Source organism: Antechinus flavipes, chromosome 1 (genome assembly GCF_016432865.1).
Source record: "Antechinus flavipes isolate AdamAnt ecotype Samford, QLD, Australia chromosome 1, AdamAnt_v2, whole genome shotgun sequence".
NCBI classification, from domain to species: domain Eukaryota; kingdom Metazoa; phylum Chordata; class Mammalia; order Dasyuromorphia; family Dasyuridae; genus Antechinus; species Antechinus flavipes.
This window is the reverse complement of record NC_067398.1, coordinates 48,709,298-48,732,785: the sequence shown is the minus strand read 5'-3', so window position 1 is coordinate 48,732,785 and position 23,488 is coordinate 48,709,298. Positions and strand designations below refer to the sequence as shown.

Here is a 23,488-nt window from a genome sequence, read left to right as displayed (position 1 = left end):
TCGCAGTCATTGATAAAAAGATTAAAACAGCACAGATCCAAAGAACATTTCACTAGAAAACTCCCTCCAACTGACATGAAATTATTAATAACTACTCTTTGGATGAGGTCACCCAACCAGTCCTGAATTCTTCTAATTGTTTTGTGTTGTCTACCTCAAAAAACTCTCCATTTTGTCTGACGGACAGCATATCAGAGACTATCAAATGAGATCTAAAATCTAATAAACTCTTAATGAAGCATCATTTTGATCTAATAGTCAAATATCTCTGTCAGATAAGGTTAGTTCCATATGACTTTTTTTAAACATTGAAAGAAAAATTAAACTTTCTTATATTCATATTCCTTTAGTAATCCATCCTAGAATTTTGCTAAGAATCCCTGGTTTATGATTTGAAGACTTCACTGAAAACTGGAACATTTGTTTTTTTCTAATTTTTTAAACTATCTCCACCCTTTACTCTCCAACTCACAGTCACTACTGCTTAGAAATTGGATCTTTCAGATAATATAAACAAGGTTTTTAGGGTTTATTTATTTATTTTTGCATCTGGGATCTAATTCATTTAAGTCTGATATCTTGAATCTTGAATATTCTCTTATCTCTATCACAGGCTTGAACTCTCTATTAGCGAATTCTGTTCTATCCTTTCTAATATCCAAATCATTCTTGCTAGAGAAAACAGAAGCAATGTATGAGTTGAGGCTGCTTTTTTTTTTTTTAAATAGCAGCCATATGGCACTTATCAGCTATTTCCTTTTACTGCTGCCATTTGTGTACACAAGACATATATCTTAATATCCCCTGTCTGTCTAACTCTTTGGTGTTACTATAGCAGATGCACAATAAATAACTATTGAATGAATGGCTAACCTGATGCCCTGGAGTTAGTTCCTGCACAAGCCCAACAAGCTTCTTAGATCTTTGGAGGAAAAAGCAAGAAGCTATGATCTCAATTTTGACCTGAACTCTTCCCTTCTCTCTACCTCATCATACTTGCCATGCTTTCCTTCCACAAAGGAGATCTGTTTTTCAGAGGAAGGACAAGAAGAGATCACAAGATATGAGGGACAGCTCAAGTCAATATCCTTACATATCTTTCCTTTGACTGGAGTTGATAACACAGGAGAAAGGGCTCTACTGTGAACCAGAAATAAATTGGAGAGAGGGGGAGAAAGGGAATTGAACTACAACTGCTTCTAGTCAGCTACTGGGTCATGACACAAGCAAGTGATGCCCTACACACGGTTTTTAGTGAGGCATGAGAATAAGAGAGACTGCTTCTAAATGGGGAAGGTTGGAAGGAAGATGTTTTTGTGGGAGCTGTTGTAAAGATGGAAAGTTGGGGAGATTCTTGTTGATGTTAAGGGAATGAATAGGCCCTCGGTGTTGGAGGTGGTTGTCTGAAGGATGTCTTGTTAAGGTGGAAAACAATTCCTAGGATGTGTGAGTGATGCTGGGTTGGGGAGAGTTAGAAAAAGGGTAAAGCTCCTAGGCTGATCTAGTGTCTGTTCAGAACTCAAGTTTGATAGGTATTAGTAGAAGTCCTGGATGCTTTCCTAGAACTGGCTAGAGGACAGTTTGGGGTGGAGATAGATTCACTAAGTAGAAAATCAAAAGAAATGTGATTGCAGTAAGCTTCTTGAACATAGTAGTGTCTGCTAGCCAGATAGGTGAAAAATCTAGGAAATTCCTCACTTCAATAAAGGATTCCCAAGCTCTTATGTAAGCGCTTAGTTGGCTGTGGACTCTGCTCCATGGAACAGAGTTCAGTTATCTTGGGTCTCTTTAGCTCCAATCCCAGGTTTCCTTGGCAGTTTGAACATAGCAGTGGGACAGCAGACATGGAGTGAGTGTCTGGGGAAGCGATGGTTAGAAATGGACTAGAACTAAAGACCCCTATTGAGGGAGGACTAAACCAAGAACAGGCTTAGGGCCTGGGGTGGGTGAGTGGGACTATAGGACCAGATGTCTAAATTAGGAAATTTTATTTTCTGACTTGGAATCAGCTGCTGCTAGTAAAGTAGCTAAGCAATGAGCCCAGTAGTAGGAATGTCAGGCTAGGGGAGGTGGATAGAAGAGGGGTAACAATGGTAGTAGATTGCTTCTCACAGTTTTGTTGCTGTAGTGCCATTTAAAAAATGAATCTCAGAGCTTCCTCTGCTGGGGAGAGGTTGTGAGGAAGAGAAGTTTTACCTGAAATGAATGGTCCTTGTTTTCTTTATAGGTCTCAAACAGAACAGCTGACCAGGATGGAATATGCAATGAAGTCTCTCAGCCTTCTTTCTCCAAAATCTCTTTCCAGGTGAGGCTTGTCCCTATTCAGCTTGCCAAATCAATTCCCTAAGATATATGACTATAAGAAGGCACATGGTAAGCTTGTCCTCTGGTACCTTATTTATGTTCTAATTCAAACAAGATGAGGTTTACCATGGAAATTTTCCTGAAATAAATCTGAAATAGACTTCAGAAGGAAGGGAATGTCATTTGGCTGGGAGGAGGAGAAAGGTGGGTAAAAGGTTGGAGAAGGTAGGAGTTATAGAGAGGACTCATCTTTACTGTTTTATCTGGTTTTCCAGTTGGGTAGCAATAAATACCTCTGTGGTGACACAACAACTGTTGGCTGAAACCAGTTCCGCGAACAAAGCCCGACCCTATCGTGTCACCAATGCCAGTCGGAGTATTCGGAAGGGGATTATGGCTGATAGTCTCTTAGACCTTAGCCACAAGGTGAGAAACCATTTCAGATAGAATTATCTGTAGTTTCATCTAATTCACTCATGTTTTTAGAATATTGTCTCAGGCTGACTTTCATAAGTACAACTCTATACACAAGGCAAGAGTGATCCATTCTTACTTGAAACCCAAACCCACCACAAGCTAATCTGTTTCAGAATGGAAGGAACCTTGGGAGGATTAATTTTAAATCAATCTCTGTATTTATCAGATTAAAAAAAAATTGAGCCTCATAGAATGGAAGAGATATGTTTGAATTAATGTATACTTTGTTAGGCCTTTTTATCTCATGCTTCTGGGATACTTTTTTTTTTCAAATTTCCTTGTATCTTGAATATTCTTTATTTATCTTTATGAACATCTTATCCCTTGTAAGAGAGATTAGAGATTAGAGAAGAGTGATTTAAACCAAGAGATCATTGTACATAGTAACAAAAAGATTATGAGATGATCAACTCTGATGGACATGGCTCTTTTCAGTCATGAGGTGATTCAGGCCAATTCCAATAGACTTGTGATGGAAAGAACTACCTGCACCAGAGAGAGGATTGTGGGGATTGATTTGTTTTGAAAATAAAAAGTGATTATTTTAAGAAATAATATACATAGAAAAAAAGATTAGAAAAGAAAGGGAAAGCAGCAATTTGGCAAAGCCAACAAGCATATTAGGTATTTCACAATATGCACAGTATTCGATACACATACTACCCTCCCCCTTCCAACTTCCAATGATGAGAAGTGTATTTTTCAGCTCTTCTCTAGAACTAGGCTTAATCAAATAATTTCAGAGCTGAAATTTTTTCTTTTTTCCCCCCATTTCAGTCATATGCATACTTTCTTACATCAGGTGATAAGTCTTAGACTGTTCTTGTCTTTATTAGCCACACTGCCTTGAATAAAGATACTACTTAAATGTTAGAATTGAATTAATAACAAAGATGAGATTAGAATGCAAGTCTTCTGACTTTTCTATTACATTGTAAGTTTTTTTAAGACATACTATTGCTGACATAAGGGTAAATCCCTTCCATGACTACAGCAAGAGAGCCCTTTGGGCAAAGTTTGGTATGAGGAGGAGCCCTGGGGGGATTCCCTTTAGACCAGGATTTCTTAACTTTTTGCATGTGATAGATCCCTTTGGCAGTCTAGTTAAGCCCATGGATTCTTCAGAATAATCTTCTTAAATACATAAATATATGATTATAAAGGAAACCAAGTATACTGAAATAGTTATCAAAAATTAAAAACAAATTTAAATCTTATGTGAAGAAATCTTAATTTGTCCCTTAAAAAACTAGTTAGATTGAGCAACTTTCTGAAATTTGTCAATAATCTCATCTAATAGTCTGGGCACTGTTCCAAACTCTATATAAATTACTTGTCCTTGGAATAATTCTGTATTAATTGTAGACCCCATGAGCAAATTATCTTAGTTTTCTGGTGGTGAAAAAAATATTACATGGAATAAATATTAAGAATAATTTAAATTAGGAGTCAAGAAACAAGTTCTGGTCCCAACTTTGTTCTGGTCATCACTTGTGAGTCTGGACAAGTAGCTCAAGCTCTGTGTACTTTGCGTGTTAGTAGACAATTTCTGCCCAACTGGCTGGGACTGAAGAGGAGGTATATTTTAATTTCCTCAAAGAATGATACTATGTATAAACCTTAACTGTATCATGGTCCTCCTCTTCTTGGATCTTTGTGATCTTTTCCATCCCTAAAGATGTCACTGGCTTAATTTCCACTTAATAGCCATTCTGTAGACCAGGGGTGGGGAACCCTTTTTTCTGCCATTAAAAAAGGATTGTCAGCTTAAAGGTGTAAAGAAACTTTTGAGATCATCTAGTTCAAGACCCTCATCTTCCTTGTGGAGAAAACTAAGACTGATAGAAGGAAATGACTTTTGAATCCCATCTTGTCTTAGATAAACCTTATAACCTCGGTGGCTGAAGTTGGATTAGATATCCTAAGGTCCCTTTCTCCTTTAGATCTATGATTCTAAGTCAAGGTAAGATTTGAACCCAATTGCTGACTCCAAAACCAAAACCAAATACATTACATTGCCTCTTAGCTTTGAAGAAGAAATGACAAATGCCACATTATTCCTTTTTCCCTTTCTTCTCCAGAGAATTCTTGCATACCCTCCTTCATCCTCATTCTGTAAAATTTAGATGTAATTAAAAGTAAAATGAATAAGGCCAATAATTATGCTTCTTACCTTCCTCTCAAAGGGAGAAGACAAGGGAGAATAATTATCTACTTCCTTCCCCTGCTTCAGCAACCAAAATTAGTAAAGTCAATCTAGAGTTAAGCTCCTTTTTCATTGAAGCCTCTTCTAGACTACAAAGGAAATACAAGACCTCAGCAAGTCTGAAGGACTTCTAATTGTCATGGTTTGATTTGTTGTCTTAGGGAGAATTCTTCCCCCTCCCTTTTTTCCTCCTCTTCCCAACCTTCACTTGGACCCTTCAAGCATCACTTAAATGTGATTCTAGCAAACTCTTATTTTTGTTTAGGCAACACCAAAGATTCATACCAAAGCAAATTTGAGAGTTACTGAGATTCTGAAAGACTGAGTGACATAATCACTGTTAGCATGGGTTAGAGACAGTAATATCTTCTGGACTCCAAGAAGAAGCCTCTGTGACAAGATAACTAGTTTGTCACAAATTGGTATCTATGACACAGTCATCAGTCAGTGATGACTGACTGGTTTTCTTCTGTCATACCTGATAAGAATGGTTTTTTTTTTTTTTTTTTTTTAAAGAAGCCATGTTTGAACCTGTTGGTACAGGACAAAAGAACCTGAACTGTTACATAATAAGACCAGTTTACATCCTATTTTATATACTCTGCTTAAAGAGGCAGAAACTTGTGATGTATTTTAAATCATAATAGGAGCACGTTCTAGCTGTGTGACTCTGGGCAAGTCACTTAACCCCAATTGCCTCAGCAAAAAATAAAATAAAACAACAGGGATAACAATTACAATCTATGTAATACTTTTTGCAAAGTGCTTTATAAAATCTCATTTAGTTCATTCATAAGTATTATTATTACCTCCATTTTACAGATGGAGAAACTGAGGCAATCTACAGGTATTCCTCAGAGTCACACAGCTAGTTTATGTCTTGACTTAGGATCCAGGCTCTCTATTCACTGCATCACCTAGCTGCCTCTAGAAAAGTTACGGACAATTGTCCATAGCGAGATGAAGACAGTCAGACTGTAGGTTCTGAATTTCATTTTTTCCTGAGCAACTCTCCTAAAGGTCCTTTGCAAAGTCAGGGTGAGTTCTAGGAAAAGAAGGAAAGGTAGATTTGTTTCTCTCTGTGCTACTTTCTATCCTGTCTTGTGTTTTTCAAAATTGCCATCCTGATTAATTTCAGAGTTGTCTCTGAGGACCAAGCACATTCCCCACCCCACCCCAACCTTAAGCAAATAGTGGCAACATTGTAAAGGTGCAGAAATAGAATTCAGATAATGATTCACTTCCTATTGAAAGAAACTTTGTCTACACTATTGAATCTGGTAACTTTGTTCAACTACTTAAATCACAAGTGGCCAGATTTGTTAAAATGAAGATAGTAACAGCTGAGAAATCTCTCTTCACTCCATTCCATTTCTGCCATTAACTGGCTCTATTCCTTTTTCTCCCTTTAAGGGGCTAGTTATCTCTCTAGTGCAAATACATAACAGTCAGAACTATTTAAGACCTTATTATGTGAAATGATTATTATGTCAACTTAACTCCTATCTGTGGACTCGTCAAATTTTTGCATTAGACTAGAATTAAAATGATACAAGAATGTACCATAAGGTGAAGATGAGGGAAAATCCAGGAGACTAAAAGGCAGACACTGTTCTCCATATTTGATTCCCTTTTTGGAAGCCACTAAACATATATGAGTTAATTTTGCAAAACACTAATGAGCAAGGTTTTTATAAACTTAATTCATTTTGTATATATATATATTTAAAAATAGCATGAATAGACATGGAAAATATATACTAGTCAATACTGTTAAGGTTAAGAAGTCCTCCTGTCTTGGCTACAAATTATCTTAAAACCTAGGTGGGATTTCAAACATTCTAAAATACTGTCTTGAGCAGGGAAGGAGTTTTAAGCATGATTCTTTGAAGTGTTAGTGAGCAGTGTTATAGGCAATGCTGTTTTTTATGATATACTCACTTCAATACTTTTTCTATGATATAGTAGTTTCATGTCTCATAACAGTCTGTAGTCAGCTGTTTGTTTTGCTTTTTCTGGATATCTAATTATATAGTTTATAGAGGGTAGTAACAGTTAACATTTATTTAGTGCCTATTCTCTGTGAAACTAAATGCTCAACAAATATTATCTCATTTGATCCTCACAACAATCTTGAGCAGTTGGAGCACATTTTACAAATGAGGAAGTTGGGGTAAACTGTGGTTAATTGGTTTGCTCATAGCTAGTAAGTGTCTGAGACTGAATTTGAATTCTCATCTTCTTTACTCTAGGCCCAGGGCTCTATCCACTATGGCACCTAGGTGTTGGAAAACTTTAGAGCTGAGAGAAAGATCTTAGGGATCATTTAGGGACTGATATTTTTCATCTTTCTACTCCTAGTAGTTGGCTCTTATATTGAACTGAATCTCAAGCTAGTTGATATCTTGACTTCTATTGAGGATGGGAAGGGAAGCAGGGGTGGAAAAGAGAAAAAAGGTCCAATCATCATAAATTATACCTTTCTTTTCCTAGGTACAAGAAGCTCTGTCAATGGTAGAGACCTTCTCCCTGGTTCTGGAAGAAGATGGTACTATCATAGAAACAGAGGAATATTTCCAGACATTAAATGAAGGAACAGTTTTCATGGTCCTAGAGAAGGGGCAGAAATGGCAACCAACACCCAACCAGGTAAACCAAGTCAGGAGGATACAAGGGATTAAAATTATCCCACCTACAATAAAAGAGACTGAGACAGAGCTTTGAATTAATGGCACTTTATTAAAAGGTCCATGGTTCTCTTTAATGAAGTGGACCACAGATCTTCCTCATAATCTGAGATGCTCCTTCTTTCAGAAACCTATTTTTGTGGAGCTAGATGTCTAATCATTCAAGAACAACTATATTAAATACAGAATAATTATATCAACTGACATATGATACATAAGCTAAAATAAGCAAAACAATGTATCATCAGGGTCATAAGTTGGATGATGTAAAGAATATCTCCTCATAATATGAACAGGCTTCAGGGCAACTAAGTGGCACAGTGGATTGAACACTTGCCCTGAAGTCAGGAGGACTTGAGTTCAAATCTGACCTTCAACACTTAACATTTATTAGTTGTATGACCCTGAGCAAGCCACTAGCCCCAATTGCCGCAGCCAAAAAAAAAAAGAAAAGAAAAAAAGATGAAAAGCTTCTCCTTAAGTTGGTCAGGAGGAAATGGTAAAAGCTATCTCATTCACTGGTCATAAGATGGTCACCTGCTCCTAATGGACAAGAGATAGATATGGAAGTACAAAAAATATTTTGGGGGACTTTTAAGGTAGTTGTCTTCTCCTCCATGCAGAGCTTAGTTATTGTGACTAGGCAAAATAAGGGTGGCAATTAACTTCCTATGATTAAGCAAATCAACTGCACGTGAATCTGCAGTTCACAGCTCTGGGGCCTTATATACAGAACAAACGATATGATTCTGTCAAATTGGTTAATACTGACCAGAATAGAATAGGAATCTAAATGAATTATTTCTCACCAGGGGAAAGAGAAGATAAAGCTCTAGTGGTGGCAGAAGCTATCTGCTAACTACTCTTATCCATATCTTAACTAATCAGCCTATCTCCCATGACCTGTAATGCTCATTTTAGGGGCCTGGATACCAGCTCTCCCTCTCTCCAAAGACCTTTAAGAGGATGGATGTGGCTTCTGTGACCTTTGACTTATACAAAGCAAGGCCAGATGACTTCATTGGCTGCCTGAACGTGAAAGCAACACTATATGGCAACTATACACTGTCCTATGATCTACAGTGCTCTGGGGCCAAGCGTATCATGAAGTGAGTAGCTTTGGGGAAGACAACTTAGCTCCCTGAACACATTCATCTACTTCAATAATCTGTTCTAATTTAGCTCAACAAGTATTTGCTCAGCTAACGTGAACAGAATCCTATCCTAGATGTTGAGATACAAAAGCATAAGATATAGTCCCTGACCTAGCTGCCCAGTCAAATGGAAGCCTTATTGTTTCTCAAACATGGCATCATATCTCCATGCCTTACTCACCATCTCAGAACATCTTGATTCCTTTAAAGCTCGGCTCAAGAGTTAACTTCTATATGAGGTCCTTCTTGACTTCCTTCTAGCTGATTTATTTCACCTTCCTAATTGTTTTTGTTCAGTCATTTCAGTCATGTCCAACTCTTCATGACTCCATTTGAGGTTTTCTTGGCAAAGATACAGGAATGATTTGCCACTTCCTTTTCCAGTTCATTTTACAGATTAGAAAACTGAGGCAAACAGAGTTAAATAACTTGTCCAGGATCACATAGCTAGTAAAGTATCTGAGGCCAGATTTGAACTCAGAAGATGAGTCCTCCTGACTCCAGACCCTGACTGTATCCACTGTATCACCCAGCTGCTCCTTCCTTATACTTCTTTGCATTTTCCTATCTGTATACTTGTAGGCTGCTAAGTGGTGCAGTGAATAGAGTGCTTGACTAAAGTCAGAGAGAACACAGTTCAAATCCTTCCTTAAATTCTAGATATGTGTCCCTGGGAAAGTCACTCAAATTCTTAGCTTCAATTTTCATGTCTGTAAAAATGGAGTAATAATCACACCTATATCATAGGTAGTTATGATCAAAACATATGTGAAATGCTTTACAAATCTGAAAGCACTATATATGCACTGATGATGGGAATGATGATATGTTGTTGCCACTTAGTAAAATTAATCAATAGGCATTATGTGCCTACTATCACTTCCTTGAAATTAGGAACAGTTTAATTTGTCCTTGTATTTATAGTGTTTTATATTCAGTAGATATTTAAGAAATGTTTGAAAGAGTTTTACATTCTAGTTGAAGAGACAAGGTGTTAATTCTCCCTGCTTGAGTACAACTACAGCCACGGGAGTGATTAAGGCAGCAAGTGCCTTAGATTAGCAATGTCCAACCCAAACAGAAATGGAGACCACTAATCCATGGATAAGGATCTTTGCAGGCAACATATTGATTTAATTTTAAAATGTAATTAAAATGTAATGTAATTTAGTTTAAAATGCAATGTTTTATTGTATTTTTATTGATTTTATTAAATATTTCCTAAACATTTTAATTACATTCTGCTACCTGAAGTGTTGGCCTGCTGTCTACCTCTACCTTAGAGCATAGAAGGAGAGCTCCTTATGAGCTGGAGAGATGGAAGAAGACTCCCCTATATAAGATGATGTTCAAACTATTCCTTAAACAGAAGGAGTTAGGCAGATAAAATGAAAGGAAGGGCATGTGAGGAATCTCCCCAAACCTGAGAAGTCTTTATCATTACAGATTTGTAAATTACCTGAAGAAAGGCAGGAACAGGCCAAGGTACATGACTGAATAGAAAACCATCCAGGAAGTTGTCCTAAGCCTGGGTATTTGATTGGCGCAAACAATCTAGTACCAGTAAAGGAAATATAAATGAATGAGTATACTTTACTCATACAGATACAGATTTGAATCTAGATAATGCTTTCATGAATGTACAGTGCAGAACCATCACATCTGCTCCCCTCCTCCACTAGGCAGCTGTCTGTTTCCAGGAGACTACAAAATACCACATCATCAGTACAAAGTCTTCAATTATGCATGAAACAAAAATCACTAGCTGCTTACATAGAAGCAGGGCTCCTGTCCATCAGCATCCCCTAACTCTCTGTGGCTTTTATATCTTTATTTTTTAATTATATCTTTTTATTTACAAGATATATGCAGGGGTAATTTTTCAGCAATGACCCTTGTAAACCTTCTGTTCCAACTTTTCCCCTCCTTCCTCTCCCAGATGGCAGGTAGACCAATACGTATTAAATAAAATATATGTATACATATCCATACAGTTATTTTGCTGCACAAGAAGAATTGGACTTTGAAATAATGTAAAAAATTTATCGGACTGAGAAGGAAATGAAAAATGCAAGTGGACAAAAACAGAGGGATTAGAAATGCTATGTAGTGGTTCACACTCATCTTCCAGAGTTCTTTCACTGGGTGTAGCTGGTTCTATTCATTATTGAACAAATGGAACTGATTTGGTTCATCTCATTGTTGAAGAGAGTGTGGCTTTTATTTCTTTCTGTTCTACAACCTGAGAACTTCCTCCCTGAAATCCTGGCTGCTCCCGCAATCTTACTTCCTCCCTTACATATAGGCCTGAGCATAGCTGATTTCAAAAGCTGTGGGATTTCTTATTCCTTTCTTCCCACAATAGCCTAGGTGACTTTTTGGCTTCTAGAAGCTTCCCAGAAGTTACTTATCTCTATCATTATTCCAGAATATGCAGGATGTCACTTGAAAGTTTTCCTTTGTGTCCAGGTCAAGGATATATTTTATATTGCCTGGTTCAAAGAACAGTAACTAGGAAGAGTCTGAAATTTGGGGCCCCAAAGACTAGACTCAAATTTGCTTGATAAAAATAAAATTGCACCTTAAGCTGGATATTAATATTCCACTAATGCCCAAAGATTTCCCTCTATCCAGGATAGCTTACTCTCTGTTGTCTGTCTGTCTGTCTCTCTCTCTCTCTGTGTATATGTGTGTGTGTGTGTGTGTGTGTGTGTGTGTGTGTATCTGTCTCTCTTGCTCTATGTATGTGTATGTGTGATAAATCCCTTTGGTGAAGCCTATGGACCCTTTCTTAGAATAATGTTTTTAAGAGAATAAAATAAATATATGGTTATAAAGAAAATCAATTATATTGAAATAGTTTTTAAAATATTAAAAACAGGTTCATGGACCTTCAGATTAAGAATCCCTGGTTTAAGGAAGGCTGAAAGGGAAATATTTAATGTAGCTCAGTTGGAGATTACAAACAGTTAGTCAGCAAGCATTTATTAAGTATTCAGTATGTGCCAGGCAATATGCAAAGTGTCAGAGATACAAAGAAAAGCAAAAACAGTTCCTGTCCTTGTGGAGCTTACATGCTAATGGAGAAGACGACATGCAAACAACTATGTACATATAAAATAAGTTGGAAATTATTTCAGAGGGATGGCACTAGTGTTAAGAGGGATATGGAGATAACCAGTGAAAATACAGAGAATTGGAAGATGGAGAATCTTATGTAAGGGAAGGTTGTGCCAAATCACCGACCTTACTTCCCCCCCTACCATCATCTGGGTCCAGTGGCAGGATACAGATCAGAATGACAGGAGATGGCTCTAGATGCAGTAGGAGACCTCGGCCTTTTTCAGCTAAGATCTTTTAACAGGTCTACGTTTGACTGAGGCAACACCCATTCAGTGATTAAGGCTAATGAGGTAAGAAATGAGATCCTCTGAGAAGGAAGGACAAACAACTTCTATGAGTAGGAATAAGAGTTCTTTCTTTCTCTCCCCTCCTCTTCTCATCTTATCCCTTCCCTTCCTCCTGTCCACATAGAGTATCATAGGCTTACCTGAAGTGTTTTTCTCAAAGGAATATAAATTTTAATAATTAATTAAAAATTAATATAAATTAAATTAATTTAATATAAATTAACCCCATAAAATGGGGTTTATGATTTAGGACCATACTTTAAACCCTAAAGCAACCCCAACTTGGTCATTGTTTGGGTTCTGATTTGCTCAAGGTGAAGATAAATAGCAATTGTTTCTATTTAAGCCAGAAACTCAGGTCTTTCCCTCTATGTAAAAGTCATTCTCTTTCTCATTTCTTACCTAGCCTTAATCACCGACTGGGCATTGCCTCAAGCTGAGATCTGTTAGAGACTTTAGCTGAAAAACACTAAGGTCTCCCACTGCCTCCAGAGCCATCTCTAGTCATCTTGATCCACTGGATCCAGATGGCTCAGGAAGAGAAAGTGAGGCAGGTGACCTTGCACAACCCTCTCTCACTTAAATCCAGTTCATTTGCATAGCCTGGCATGATCTCCCTGATGCCATGGTGGTTTTTGAGAATGAAAAACAAATAGCAATGAGCCACATAATTATTCTGCCTGGTGGTGAGAGATTTAGGGATTGAGGATGATGTTCGGGAGGATGATGGTGTCCCTGATAGTAATAAGGAATGTGAAAGAAGGAAGGGTTTGGGGACAAAGATGAGTTCAGTTTTGGACATGTTGAATTTAAGATGTCTGACACAGGACATCCAGTCTTGGGGATGCAAGACTGCAGATTAGAAGGGAGATTAGAGCTAGATCAACAGCCTCAGACATGTTTTAAAGTGGTTTTCCCTCCTTCTAGAGTTGCCCTTCAAGTGACCAAATGCCTTTTCCTCCTTTTTCCTCCCTATCCTCTTTACACAGGGAAGCTCTCCGATGCGCTGCCTTCAGCATGCAGGCCACTGGTCATGTCCTTCTGGGGACCTCCTGCTTCATGCAACATCTCCTTGAAGACACAGAGAAGCAGCATTCCCTGGAAGGGGTGGTATCATCTCTCCCATTGAAGCTCATAGTCCCCTCCTTTATGAAAATGCTACAGTGAAACCTCACTTCAAACTGAACTGCTGAGAGCCCAGAATGCTTAGAACTAATGGTAATATTTTCACCATTATACCACAAAGTCAGAGGAAGAGTGGAAGCAACAGGTGTGGACTGAAGGGGAAGCTGTGGGCTTTCTTGTGCCTTCTCCCAACTCTCCTCCAAAGAATTTGGCCAACATTTTAGCTGGGTGGAGTGGCCTGTGGTATAGGTCCCAGTCCTCTGGAATCCATGATCACTGTAACACATTTCCCTGCTCTTGCCTCACTCCAGCATTGCCTTATTTTGTCATAGATTAACTTAGTATTCTGGGACACATTTGTAATATGTAACTTATGTAAATTATAGCTTCCTTGTCTCTTTTTCTTGCCAACTTGGTGCAATCTACAGGGTTGGGTGACTGTAGACAGAGGCCCATAGGCTGTAAATTCAACAGCTGCACAAATTGGGATCACTGGCTGAGCCACTGGCATGAGAGCTGGAATTTGAAGAGTTTGAAAAAGAGGAGACTGGATCAGATTCTCACCATTTCCATTCCTTGAAGGGGTATACTTAAGATATTAAGTTTAGCAATTTCATTACACATGGTGGGAAAAGAGAGCCCACTCACAAAACAAGTGTTTCAAAGAAGGTTTATGATAGTTTTTTTTTGTTGACTAGATGAAGACTGAGTAGGATGCTGTGGTGCTTATCATCTGTGCCTAGATTGGGGTAACAATGTGACCCTCTACAGGTTAAGGTGGTATGAAGATGTCAAAGAAAGTGACCCAGACTTGTATGAACTGATGAAGAGTGAATTGAGCAGAATTAAGAGAATAATTTATACAATAATAGCAATATTGAAGAAAAAATTTGAAAGATTTAGAAACTCTGATCCACACAGTGAGCAACCATAATTCTAGAAGACTCAAGGTGAAATATGCTATCCATTTCCTGATTCAGAGCAATGAACTCAGGATGTAGAGGGGTGTGTGTGTGTGTGTGAGTGTGTGTGTGTGTGTATGTGTGTGGCCAATGTAGAAATTTGTTTTGTTTGACTATACACATTTGAAGTAGGTTTTTGTTTTTCTTGCTTTATTTTGAATGGAGATAGAAGAAAGAGGATGTAGATCTGAATATAAAATAAAATGTAATTAGTTTTGTTTAAATGCTTGACAACAACAAAATTGCTTCCTCGTTTTCCTTTTTTGTTTATGAGGAAAAGTTCTATCTTAGATGGGTTAAAGATAATTGTGGGTGGGTGGCAAAAATTTCTAAGAATGTAATCAATCGAGAGGAAGGTAAAGTGTTATTTGCTAAATCCTCTTTCCAAAACTAGATTTTGGGACCTTTGAGTGACATTGGGTGAAGGAGCCACCTAGATGTCTCAGTGGATAGAGCACAGGCCCTCAAGCCAGGAGAACCTGAGAGACACTGGAAATGACCTTTAATTTACTCAAGATTATTTAAGAAGGGAGATATGGCTGCTCTCATCCTGCCCTCAGAGGCTTTGAGTCTCTGTAGCCCTATCAGGACATTTCAAGACTATGAGCAAAATGCAGACGATATTATTGATCGGTTTTGGGAGATATCAAAAGGCAAGAGACAATGACTGCAAGAATTATACCAACTAACTGGCAAGATGTAGGAAAGTGGTTTGGTTTGCCTTTCAGAAAGTAAATAAAGATCTTAGATACTCATGGTACTCCCTTAACTTATACCTTAGTTCCTTCCCACACATACTTTAGGATACTATATGTGAAATGCTAACTCAGATACACGTAAGTTCTAACAAAGGAGAAAATTTTATAGGTCTGTGGATAAATGTGTGTGAATTCTATAGGGAAAGGTATGACTTATTAGCATAAATTTACCAATACAAACTGGAATTTTCTATGCAATTTATAATGTAAGTTGCCTAGAGCAGGTAGAGCCAATATGTTTCAGCAGGGACTCTGAACCCAGGTCTTCCTGGCTTTGAAGCTGATTTTCTGTTATTATTTGCTGTCTCTGTTCTATGACAAACAACACTGATTTGATCCATTTATATTCCTTAAGAGGAGAAAGAATAGCATTTAAAGTTCTAAAATTCCAAGAAGAAAAGTATAGTTGGGAGTACAAAATTACAGGAACCTGGTGTGATGGTCTGGGTGCAGCAATTAAAGTTTTGATATGCCAAAACCCATGAATTAAATGGTTTTAGGGTAGAATATTTGGGCACTAACTGGTACCAAGGATAGAGCACTGACCTTGGAGTCAAGAAGATTATCTTCACAAATTCAAATCCAGTCTCAGACACTTACTAGCTGTGTGACCCAGGGCAACTCATTTAACTCTTATACCTTAGTTGCTTGTCTATAAAATGAATTGGAGAAAGAAATGGCAAAACCATTACAGTATCTTTGCAAAAAAAAAAAAAAAATCCAACCCAGCAATGAGGTCAAATCATCTGGAGAAACATGGAGTGATCAGAAAAAATCTCATAGAAGCACTCAGCTTGGCCTGGGATTCAAGGCTAGAATTTGGGGGGTGTGGCAGAGAAGGGGAGGCTGGGAAGAGAAGATCAATTTGTTAAGAGTAGTGGGTATCTAAGCCAGGAAATATCCTGTGTCAGTTTAACTATCTGTGCAATGGAAGCAATTTCCTGTTCCATTTTCATGTTGTAGTAGCTGAATGAGTTGAGTGCTTTTAGCTCCAGGAAGTTTGCCAGAAGTAAGTAACCTCATCCTGATGACTGTTCTTAACAATCCACTGAGGCTGCATTGGGCAATACATTGATCAGGCTTCCCATCTTTCAATATTTCCATTTATGCTACTGTGGTCATTGTGCCCATTCTCTTGATTTTTCTCACTACTGTTTATATCAATTCAAATAGGTCTTTCCAAACTTCTCTGAATTATTGATATTCATTATGTATTATAACACAATACCATTCTATTCCTGTAGTATGCTATATTTTGTTCAGCCATTTCTCACTTGACAGACACCCCCTTTTGTTTCTGATTTTTTATTTCTACAAATAAATGCTATATTTTGGCATCTGTGTAACATTTCCCCCTCATAGACCTTGTCTTTGGGGGCATATATCCCAAGATCAGACGATACTTTCCACCTTTTTCTGTTCCCTTATATTTCTCACTCCCTTTTCACTAAGTCTCAATTTAGGCATTTATTGCTTTTCATGCACTGGATACAAATCAGTGTTAGAATGGAAAGAATATGGGATATTAGAGTCAAACAGGTTTTATCAATAACTAGCCCTGTGTCTAGCCATTAACGAGCAACTTACAACCTTTTCATTAATGCCACATAGATTTGTCATGAAGGGTAGATTAATAATGTATATATGTATGTAAATGATTATGTTATATTATGTTATAAACAATGTCAAGCAGGATAATTTCAGAAAAACCTGGAAAGACTTAAATGAATTGATGCAAAGTAGGAAGAACCAGGAGAATATTGTACATAGTAACAACAATATTGTATGAAGAAGAATTCTAAATGATTCAGCTATTCTTAGTAATACAATGATCCAAGACAATTACAAAGGACTAATAATGAAGCGTACTATCTGCCTGCAGAGAAAGAAATATTTTAAAAATTCAGGCTGAAGCATGCTATTCTTCACTTTTTCTTTCATTCTTTTGAGTCTTCTTGTACAAAATAACTAATATGGAAATGTTTTACATGATTGTACATGTACAATTTGTACATGTACCTATATACAGATTGCTTATCATGTTAGGAAGAAGGAGGGGATGAATAGAGGGATAAAATGTATAACTCAAAATTGAAAAAAAATTTTTAAAATTGTTTTAGTGTATATTAAAAAATAAATCTCAGCTAAAATCTCAAAAAAAAGAAGGCATGTAAAATGTTTATGAATGTGAACAGTTATGTTTCTGAAATATATGTAAATAAGCAAAAGCCTAGGATGGAAGGATATTGGCTAGCTAAAGTATACAAGACAGATGTTTTAGTAAAGAAGAAATTGTTCTCCTAAATCAGCAGGGTCAAACTCAAATCCCTGCAGATTGCATATTGACTTAGAAAACCACACACTAATATTATTTATGTTGTATTTGTATTTATTTTGTTAAACATTTCCTAATTACATTTTAATATCTTTTTGGCTACATTTGAGAGTTTTGTAGGCTGCTTATGGATAGCAGACAGCTCTAATTCATTTATTTTGCCAATTTGGAAATTTACAGATGGGTCAGCTCCAGTCCCTTTTAAGGAAGGGACAGAACCCTTTTTCTCTGTTTTTCCCATTATATTGCCCTGGGGTATTGGGATTATCGATGCCCTGTATTTAGTTAAAGTATTAACTGGTTTCTAGGAAAGAATCCTGGATTTAAAAATTAGAAAACTTTACTACTGATTAAGTTTATATTTGTTATTTTCCCCCTTAAAATGTGAAAACCTTAGAAGCAGAGACAGTCTTGCTTTTCTGTTTGTATCCTCAGCACTTAGACCTGTATTTGCACATAGTAAGTAAGCCCTTAATAAATACTTAATTCAACTCTTCTTTCAGTGATGCTAAAGAAAAGTCATCAATTTTCAGAGCTTCAATTCCTTTACCTCTAAAATGAAGGTAATCACGAATGATCTATCTACTTCAAAGGGTTGTGGGGATCAAATGAGACACCTTTAAAGTGCCATATAAAGTGTCATTTGCAATCACCCTATTCTGCAGGTCTGCTTACTTGTTTAGAAGACTGCTATATTTTTTGTGGGTAGGAGAGGGAATTGGGGAAGATTTTAAATAGAAAGACAAGGACTCTTTCAGATTCTAACATAATGGTCATTGATGAGGTCCCTCAGTAACTGAATGGAGTTGACTGAGAAAAATTGGACCACTGATGAAATTGTTCCTTGGAGTAGCCAGAGAAAAGGCTCTGATAGAAATCAATTTGGCTTAGTGAGCCCCACCCGGAGGTCATCCAGTGAGAAATCCAAATTATATCACACCCCTGAGGTTCACCCACTGTGGAAGTCATGAGCTGCCTCACTTTGTGCAAGAAATCCCAGTTATGTCCCTGAGGTTAAAATTTTCCTATAAATCTGCTTGTGGCCCACACCATCTTGGCTCCACTCTTTTGGGTCAGTCCACAGAGACATTCCATCTTGTGGTGTCTTTCCCTTTACCACTTACCCAAACCACATAGAGTGTCTCCTAACCCCACTATGCCTCACTGTGTCTCTCTTCTCAAACTCCATTTCTCTTTTTTATCCCTTTTAACCTGCCAGCAAAGGGCACTTCATGGGGTGTTCCCTTTCTCTTAGGTAATTGTGAATTCCACTAAGAAGCTTGTCTTTTCCATCATTAATTATTAAAACCCCTTTCTTGCTAACTATATGCTCTCCCAGCTCTATTTAATGTTTACCATTTCTGTTGTCTATTGTATTCCTTCATTTTTCTGTTATCTCTTCTCATTTAACCTATCTTTTGCCAAAGAGATTGGCCATTGTGAATTCTTCATATGCTTGAACACCAACATTTGGCTCTATCATTTTGTGCCTACCATTACCTGGTGTCCACATCAGTCACATCAGTCATCTCTGTCTGAACCTAGCAAGTAAAGCTTTCATCACTTGCTCAGTAAAGTAGTGACTATGGCTTGCTCTTGGTTAGGGGAACCCCTTTATCTGGATATCTGCCTAGAAAACTACATGACAAACTAATCAAAGTCTGAATAAAAAGGAACCATTCCAATTAAACTCACTGAAGCCTCCATCCAAATCAAGCCAACATTTCCAGAAGTTCCCTGTAGCCATTTAGAAGGATCTTTGCTCGTGCTAGAAATGTAAGCTTTCCTATTTATCCTGTGAACATTATCACCTTTAATAGAAATTATTTCTGCTATCACATCGTGATTCTTATTTTTCTGGTGCTCTTTTCAAACCCAGGTTCTCCATAAGCTACAGTGGGTATGATTGCTTAGATGCATGTTGTAAAGTGCTGGTGGTATCCAAAGTAATAATCAAAAAGTTTGTTGGAGAAAAAAAAACTGACATCACATGTTGGCTGAGAACAAAACCTGAGACTGTAATAATTTAGAAAAAATTCATTAAGTTGTTCATTAAGCAGAATAGAGTTGCTCAACCCTAGTGTCTATAAGTTACACATTATTTCAAATTCAAACAAAGGTACAAGGAAATAATAGCTGATTGGCCAGCATGAAGGCAGTTTCCAGGTAGTATAAGATGTCTAATAGAAAAAAACTCATATTTTTTTGCATCAATCTTTTGACCTGGCTGGATTTCTAGTCAGCAAAATCTAGTCCTAAGTTAAACATTAAACACATCTGGTTTCTGAACAACAAGTCTGATTTCTCTGTCATGTAGGTCTAGATTCACACAATGTCATGAAGTTTCCTCCACACACATAAAATATTTTACAGCTATTTTATTAGGTTTAAATACTCTTCTCCCTGCTTCCCCCACCCAATTCACAACTCATTAGAGAAGTATTGTGGTATAGTGTCTGATTTTTTAAACTGTGATTTGTGACCTTATATGGAGTCTTGGAAGTGAATGTGGGGGCTGGAAATTAGGATTTATTATCAGTAAAGGTTTGATTTTTTTTTAAACCTATGTTATATGCCTATATAGCTGGGTCATGGAACAGTTTCTCAGATGAAAAGGGAAAGTTTAAGAATCCCTGGTGTAGTGGATATGGCTTTGGCCTAGAAGCCAGGAAGATCCTACCAAGCCTTGCCTCCCAACTCAAAGGGGTTACATGACCCTGGTCAAGTAAGTTGCTTCATTTCTCAATGCTCTAGATAACTCTCTAAGAATGTGTATTATAGAGAAAATGCCAACTTGAATTGATAGAGAGAATTTCCTTATTCAGGAATTTCCTATCCCAAATAAAATCATCTATTTCTAATACTTTGTTAATCCCCTCTCTTTGACATTACAATCCATTCTCAATATGTTCCTCAACATAGGACTCATTATTTATTACAGAGGAAAATTTTAAGCAAAACCCAAAAGGCAAAAGAATCACATCTGACAGAATATACAGCATTCCATACCCACTGTCCTCTATCTCTGCTGAGAGGAAGTCTGTATCCAATTTTCTTTTCCCCTAGAACCCAGGCTACCATTTAAAACCCAATATCCTGTTGTGATCGCATATGATTGATAGGGTCCAAAAATATTTAGATTCTTAGTATACCACTATAATTAAAGTAATATCTAATAAAGCAAAAGGTTGATGATTCTCCCAACTCGAGTGGTACTCTTCCCATTGATTGCTCAAGTAACCAATGAACATTATTAGCTTTTTTGAAGAAATATCAAAGACCAACTAGGATGAGCTATTTTTTTCCCTAAAAGAGAGAGAAGTTGTCCCTGAGACTTAATTGGTCTAGCCAGCAGGGGTCCTCAAACTTTTTAAATAGGGGGCCAGTTCACTGTCCCTCAGACTATTGGAAAGCTGAACTATAGTAAAAACTATATATATATATGTTATAGTAAAAACAAAAACTTTGTTTTGTGGGCCTTTAAATAAAGAAACTTCATAGCCCTGGTAAGGGGGATAATTGTCCTCAGCTCTGCATCTGGCCTTTGGGCCATAGTTTGAGGACCCCTGGAGGGCTAGATCTGGGCTAGTTGATATGGCTTCCCAGTTACTTAGGGCATATAAAGGTCAGTCTCTAAGGAGTAATGCCCCTTGGATCTGATTGATATTCCATTTCCATTCAAATCAACATACCCTTCTAGCCAGATCCAGTTAATAGAAAGATGCAAGATGGATATAAGGAATTAGCAGCATAACACTAAGGTTAATACAGTCAAGAGGACCCTGAATTCAAATCTGGCCTTAAACACTTAACATTTCCTAGCTTTGTGATCCTAGGCAAGTCACTTAAACCTTCTTCCCCCAATTAATTCATCACAATAATAAGAATAAGAAATAGTATTAGAATCTCCAGTCTTTTTGGGTTACCCCTAATGGAAAAACTAGTGAGCTTTCCTCTGGGGACCCAAACTGCAAATATAAATGGAGGCTGAGAGGACGGGCAAAAGGGGCATTGTTACCCATATGAAATATTAAAATAACCAAAAGGAGGCCTTCACAATAGTAGGTAAATCCTCAGTGGACAATTTGTAGAAAAGCATGGTCAGGAATTAACTGAGGATCACAAGCCTCTTAATGTCAGAGAAAGGGCATCATAACTATTTAGAAATTGTGGGTTCATAATAGCTCTTCATTTATTGCTCGGATGACTATGAACAAGTCATTTACTTTCTCTGGATCACTCCATCTATGATATGGGAGGAGGAGTAAAATAGATTATCTCACTGGCTTCTTCCAAACTTAGATTCTATGCCCTGAGATGAGTTACAAAGTTGTTTATTGTTATTTCAAATGTTAATTATTGAGTCCCTGTACTAACTAACGAAATTAGTCCTAGAACTAATAAAAATCCTCAAGAAATTTATAGTTTCTTTGGGGAAACAACATGGAAGTCTGTAATCTCTTCTACATAAACTTACATTTTCCCAAAGAGAATGGCCACTGTGAATTCTTCACATGACCGAATTCCATCAGCTGATGCCTACATCAGCCACATCAAAAGCACAGGAAATTGTCTAAAGAATTATCAAATGTAATATCCATTGTCATTATGAGAGCTATAAAAGGTGGATTCTAACAAGCATCAGAAGAGAGAGATCCTTTTCAGTTGTGAAATGACTTGTCTTCACTGCCACAAAGACTGTCATGCTTAACTAACTAGGAAAATAAGAAGCTCCCATCTTCCTACATGCTTTCTTACCCTATCCCACTTCAGTGACTGGAGCTCCCAATCTAGAGTCATGCTATCCTGACTGGTGAAAGGCAATTCTCTATCTGGCCACCCTCGGCCTCCCTACAATCTTTTACCTCATCCATCTCTCTGCTATGTTGCTGTTCTGAGCCGTTCTCCACTTTCCCTCTTCTTTGCCATAGTTCTGGCTGGTAGGGAATTCAGGTTGGGTTAACTTAACAAATAGCTTATAATAAGGATAGTGTATAGTGGCTTCTCATCAGGAAAATGAGTTTAACCAAATCCCTCCAAACCCAATGTGCTGCACTTAAACTCATCCTCTTGCCAAGGAAACCATCTGTACCCTAGAACAAAGAGAAATCTGCATTTGGCTACTGCTATTTGGCAACTCAGTTTTTAGGACCAGTGATGCTCATTGGAAAAACCTAAAAAGAGAAAGCTTGGAGATAAATTATAAAAGGTGAGGAGAGTTTTAAGTCAGGTGCTAGTCTTCCTATGGCTTGGGCCATGCCTCTATTTTTTGGAAGAGGAGGAGGAGGAAGAAGAGGAGGAGGGGGAAGAAGAGGAGGAGGGGGAAGAAGAAAAGGAGGAGGAAAAGGAGGAAAAGAAAAAGGAAGAAGAGGAGGAGGAGGAAGAAGAAAAGGAGGAGGAAAAGAAAAAGGAAGAAGAAGAGGAAGAGGAACAAGAGGAGGAGGGGGAAGAAGAGGAGGAGGGGGAAGAAGAAAAGGAGGAGGAAAAGGAGGAAAAGAAAAAGGAAGAAGAGGAGGAGGGGGAAGAAGAAAAGGAGGAGGAAAAGAAAAAGGAAGAAGAGGAGGAGGAGGAACAAGAGGAGGAGGGGGAAGAAGAAAAGGAGGAGGAAAAGGAGGAAAAGAAAAAGGAAGAAGAGGAGGAGGAGGAAGAAGAAAAGGAGGAGGAAAAGAAAAAGGAAGAAGAGGAGGAGGGGGAAGAAGAGGAGGAGGGGGAAGAAAGGGAGAAGGAAAAGGAGGAAAAGAAAGAGGAAGAAGAGGAGGAGGAGGAAGAAGAAAAGAAGGAGGAAAAGGAGGAAAAGAAAGAGGAAGAAGAGGAGGAGGAGGATGAAGAGGAGGAGGGGGAAGAAGAAGAGGAGGAGGAAGAAGAAAAGGAGGAGGAAAAGGAGGAAGAGGAAAAGGAAGAGGGGAAAAAAAGAAACTTTAGAACAACATGTGGAAAAGAAATGGTCATACTGGAAAAGAAATGGTCAGGTATTGAGAAGGTTATATAATATATAGATAGATATAAATATATATTTATACACACACATATATATAATATAAAAGGAATCCTTCAAAAAATTGGGGAGAAG

At 37.7% G+C, this 23,488-nt stretch overlaps 1 protein-coding gene across 1 annotated transcript; it reads left to right on the top strand.

Annotated features, from left to right (window-relative positions):
* Positions 1–1,810: 1,810 nt before the first annotated feature.
* On the top strand, positions 1,811–14,567 carry CIDEC (cell death inducing DFFA like effector c). The gene is made up of 6 exons (XM_051981888.1): positions 1,811–1,849; positions 2,228–2,305; positions 2,580–2,730; positions 7,481–7,636; positions 8,596–8,783; positions 13,228–14,567. Exons 1-6 carry the CDS (start codon positions 1,845–1,847, stop codon positions 13,403–13,405), a joined length of 756 nt encoding a protein of 251 aa, XP_051837848.1. The 5' UTR covers positions 1,811–1,844; the 3' UTR covers positions 13,406–14,567.
* The last annotated feature ends 8,921 nt before the right edge of the window (positions 14,568–23,488 follow it).

What these genes read in the sequence shown, in the direction of transcription:
- CIDEC (XM_051981888.1), top strand. An exon ending in TCTTAGACCTTAGCCACAAG is followed by an intron (nt 2,731 to 7,480) that starts GTGAGAAACCAT and finishes TTCTTTTCCTAG; the next exon opens with GTACAAGAAGCTCTGTCAAT. An exon ending in GGCAACCAACACCCAACCAG is followed by an intron (nt 7,637 to 8,595) that starts GTAAACCAAGTC and finishes TGCTCATTTTAG; the next exon opens with GGGCCTGGATACCAGCTCTC.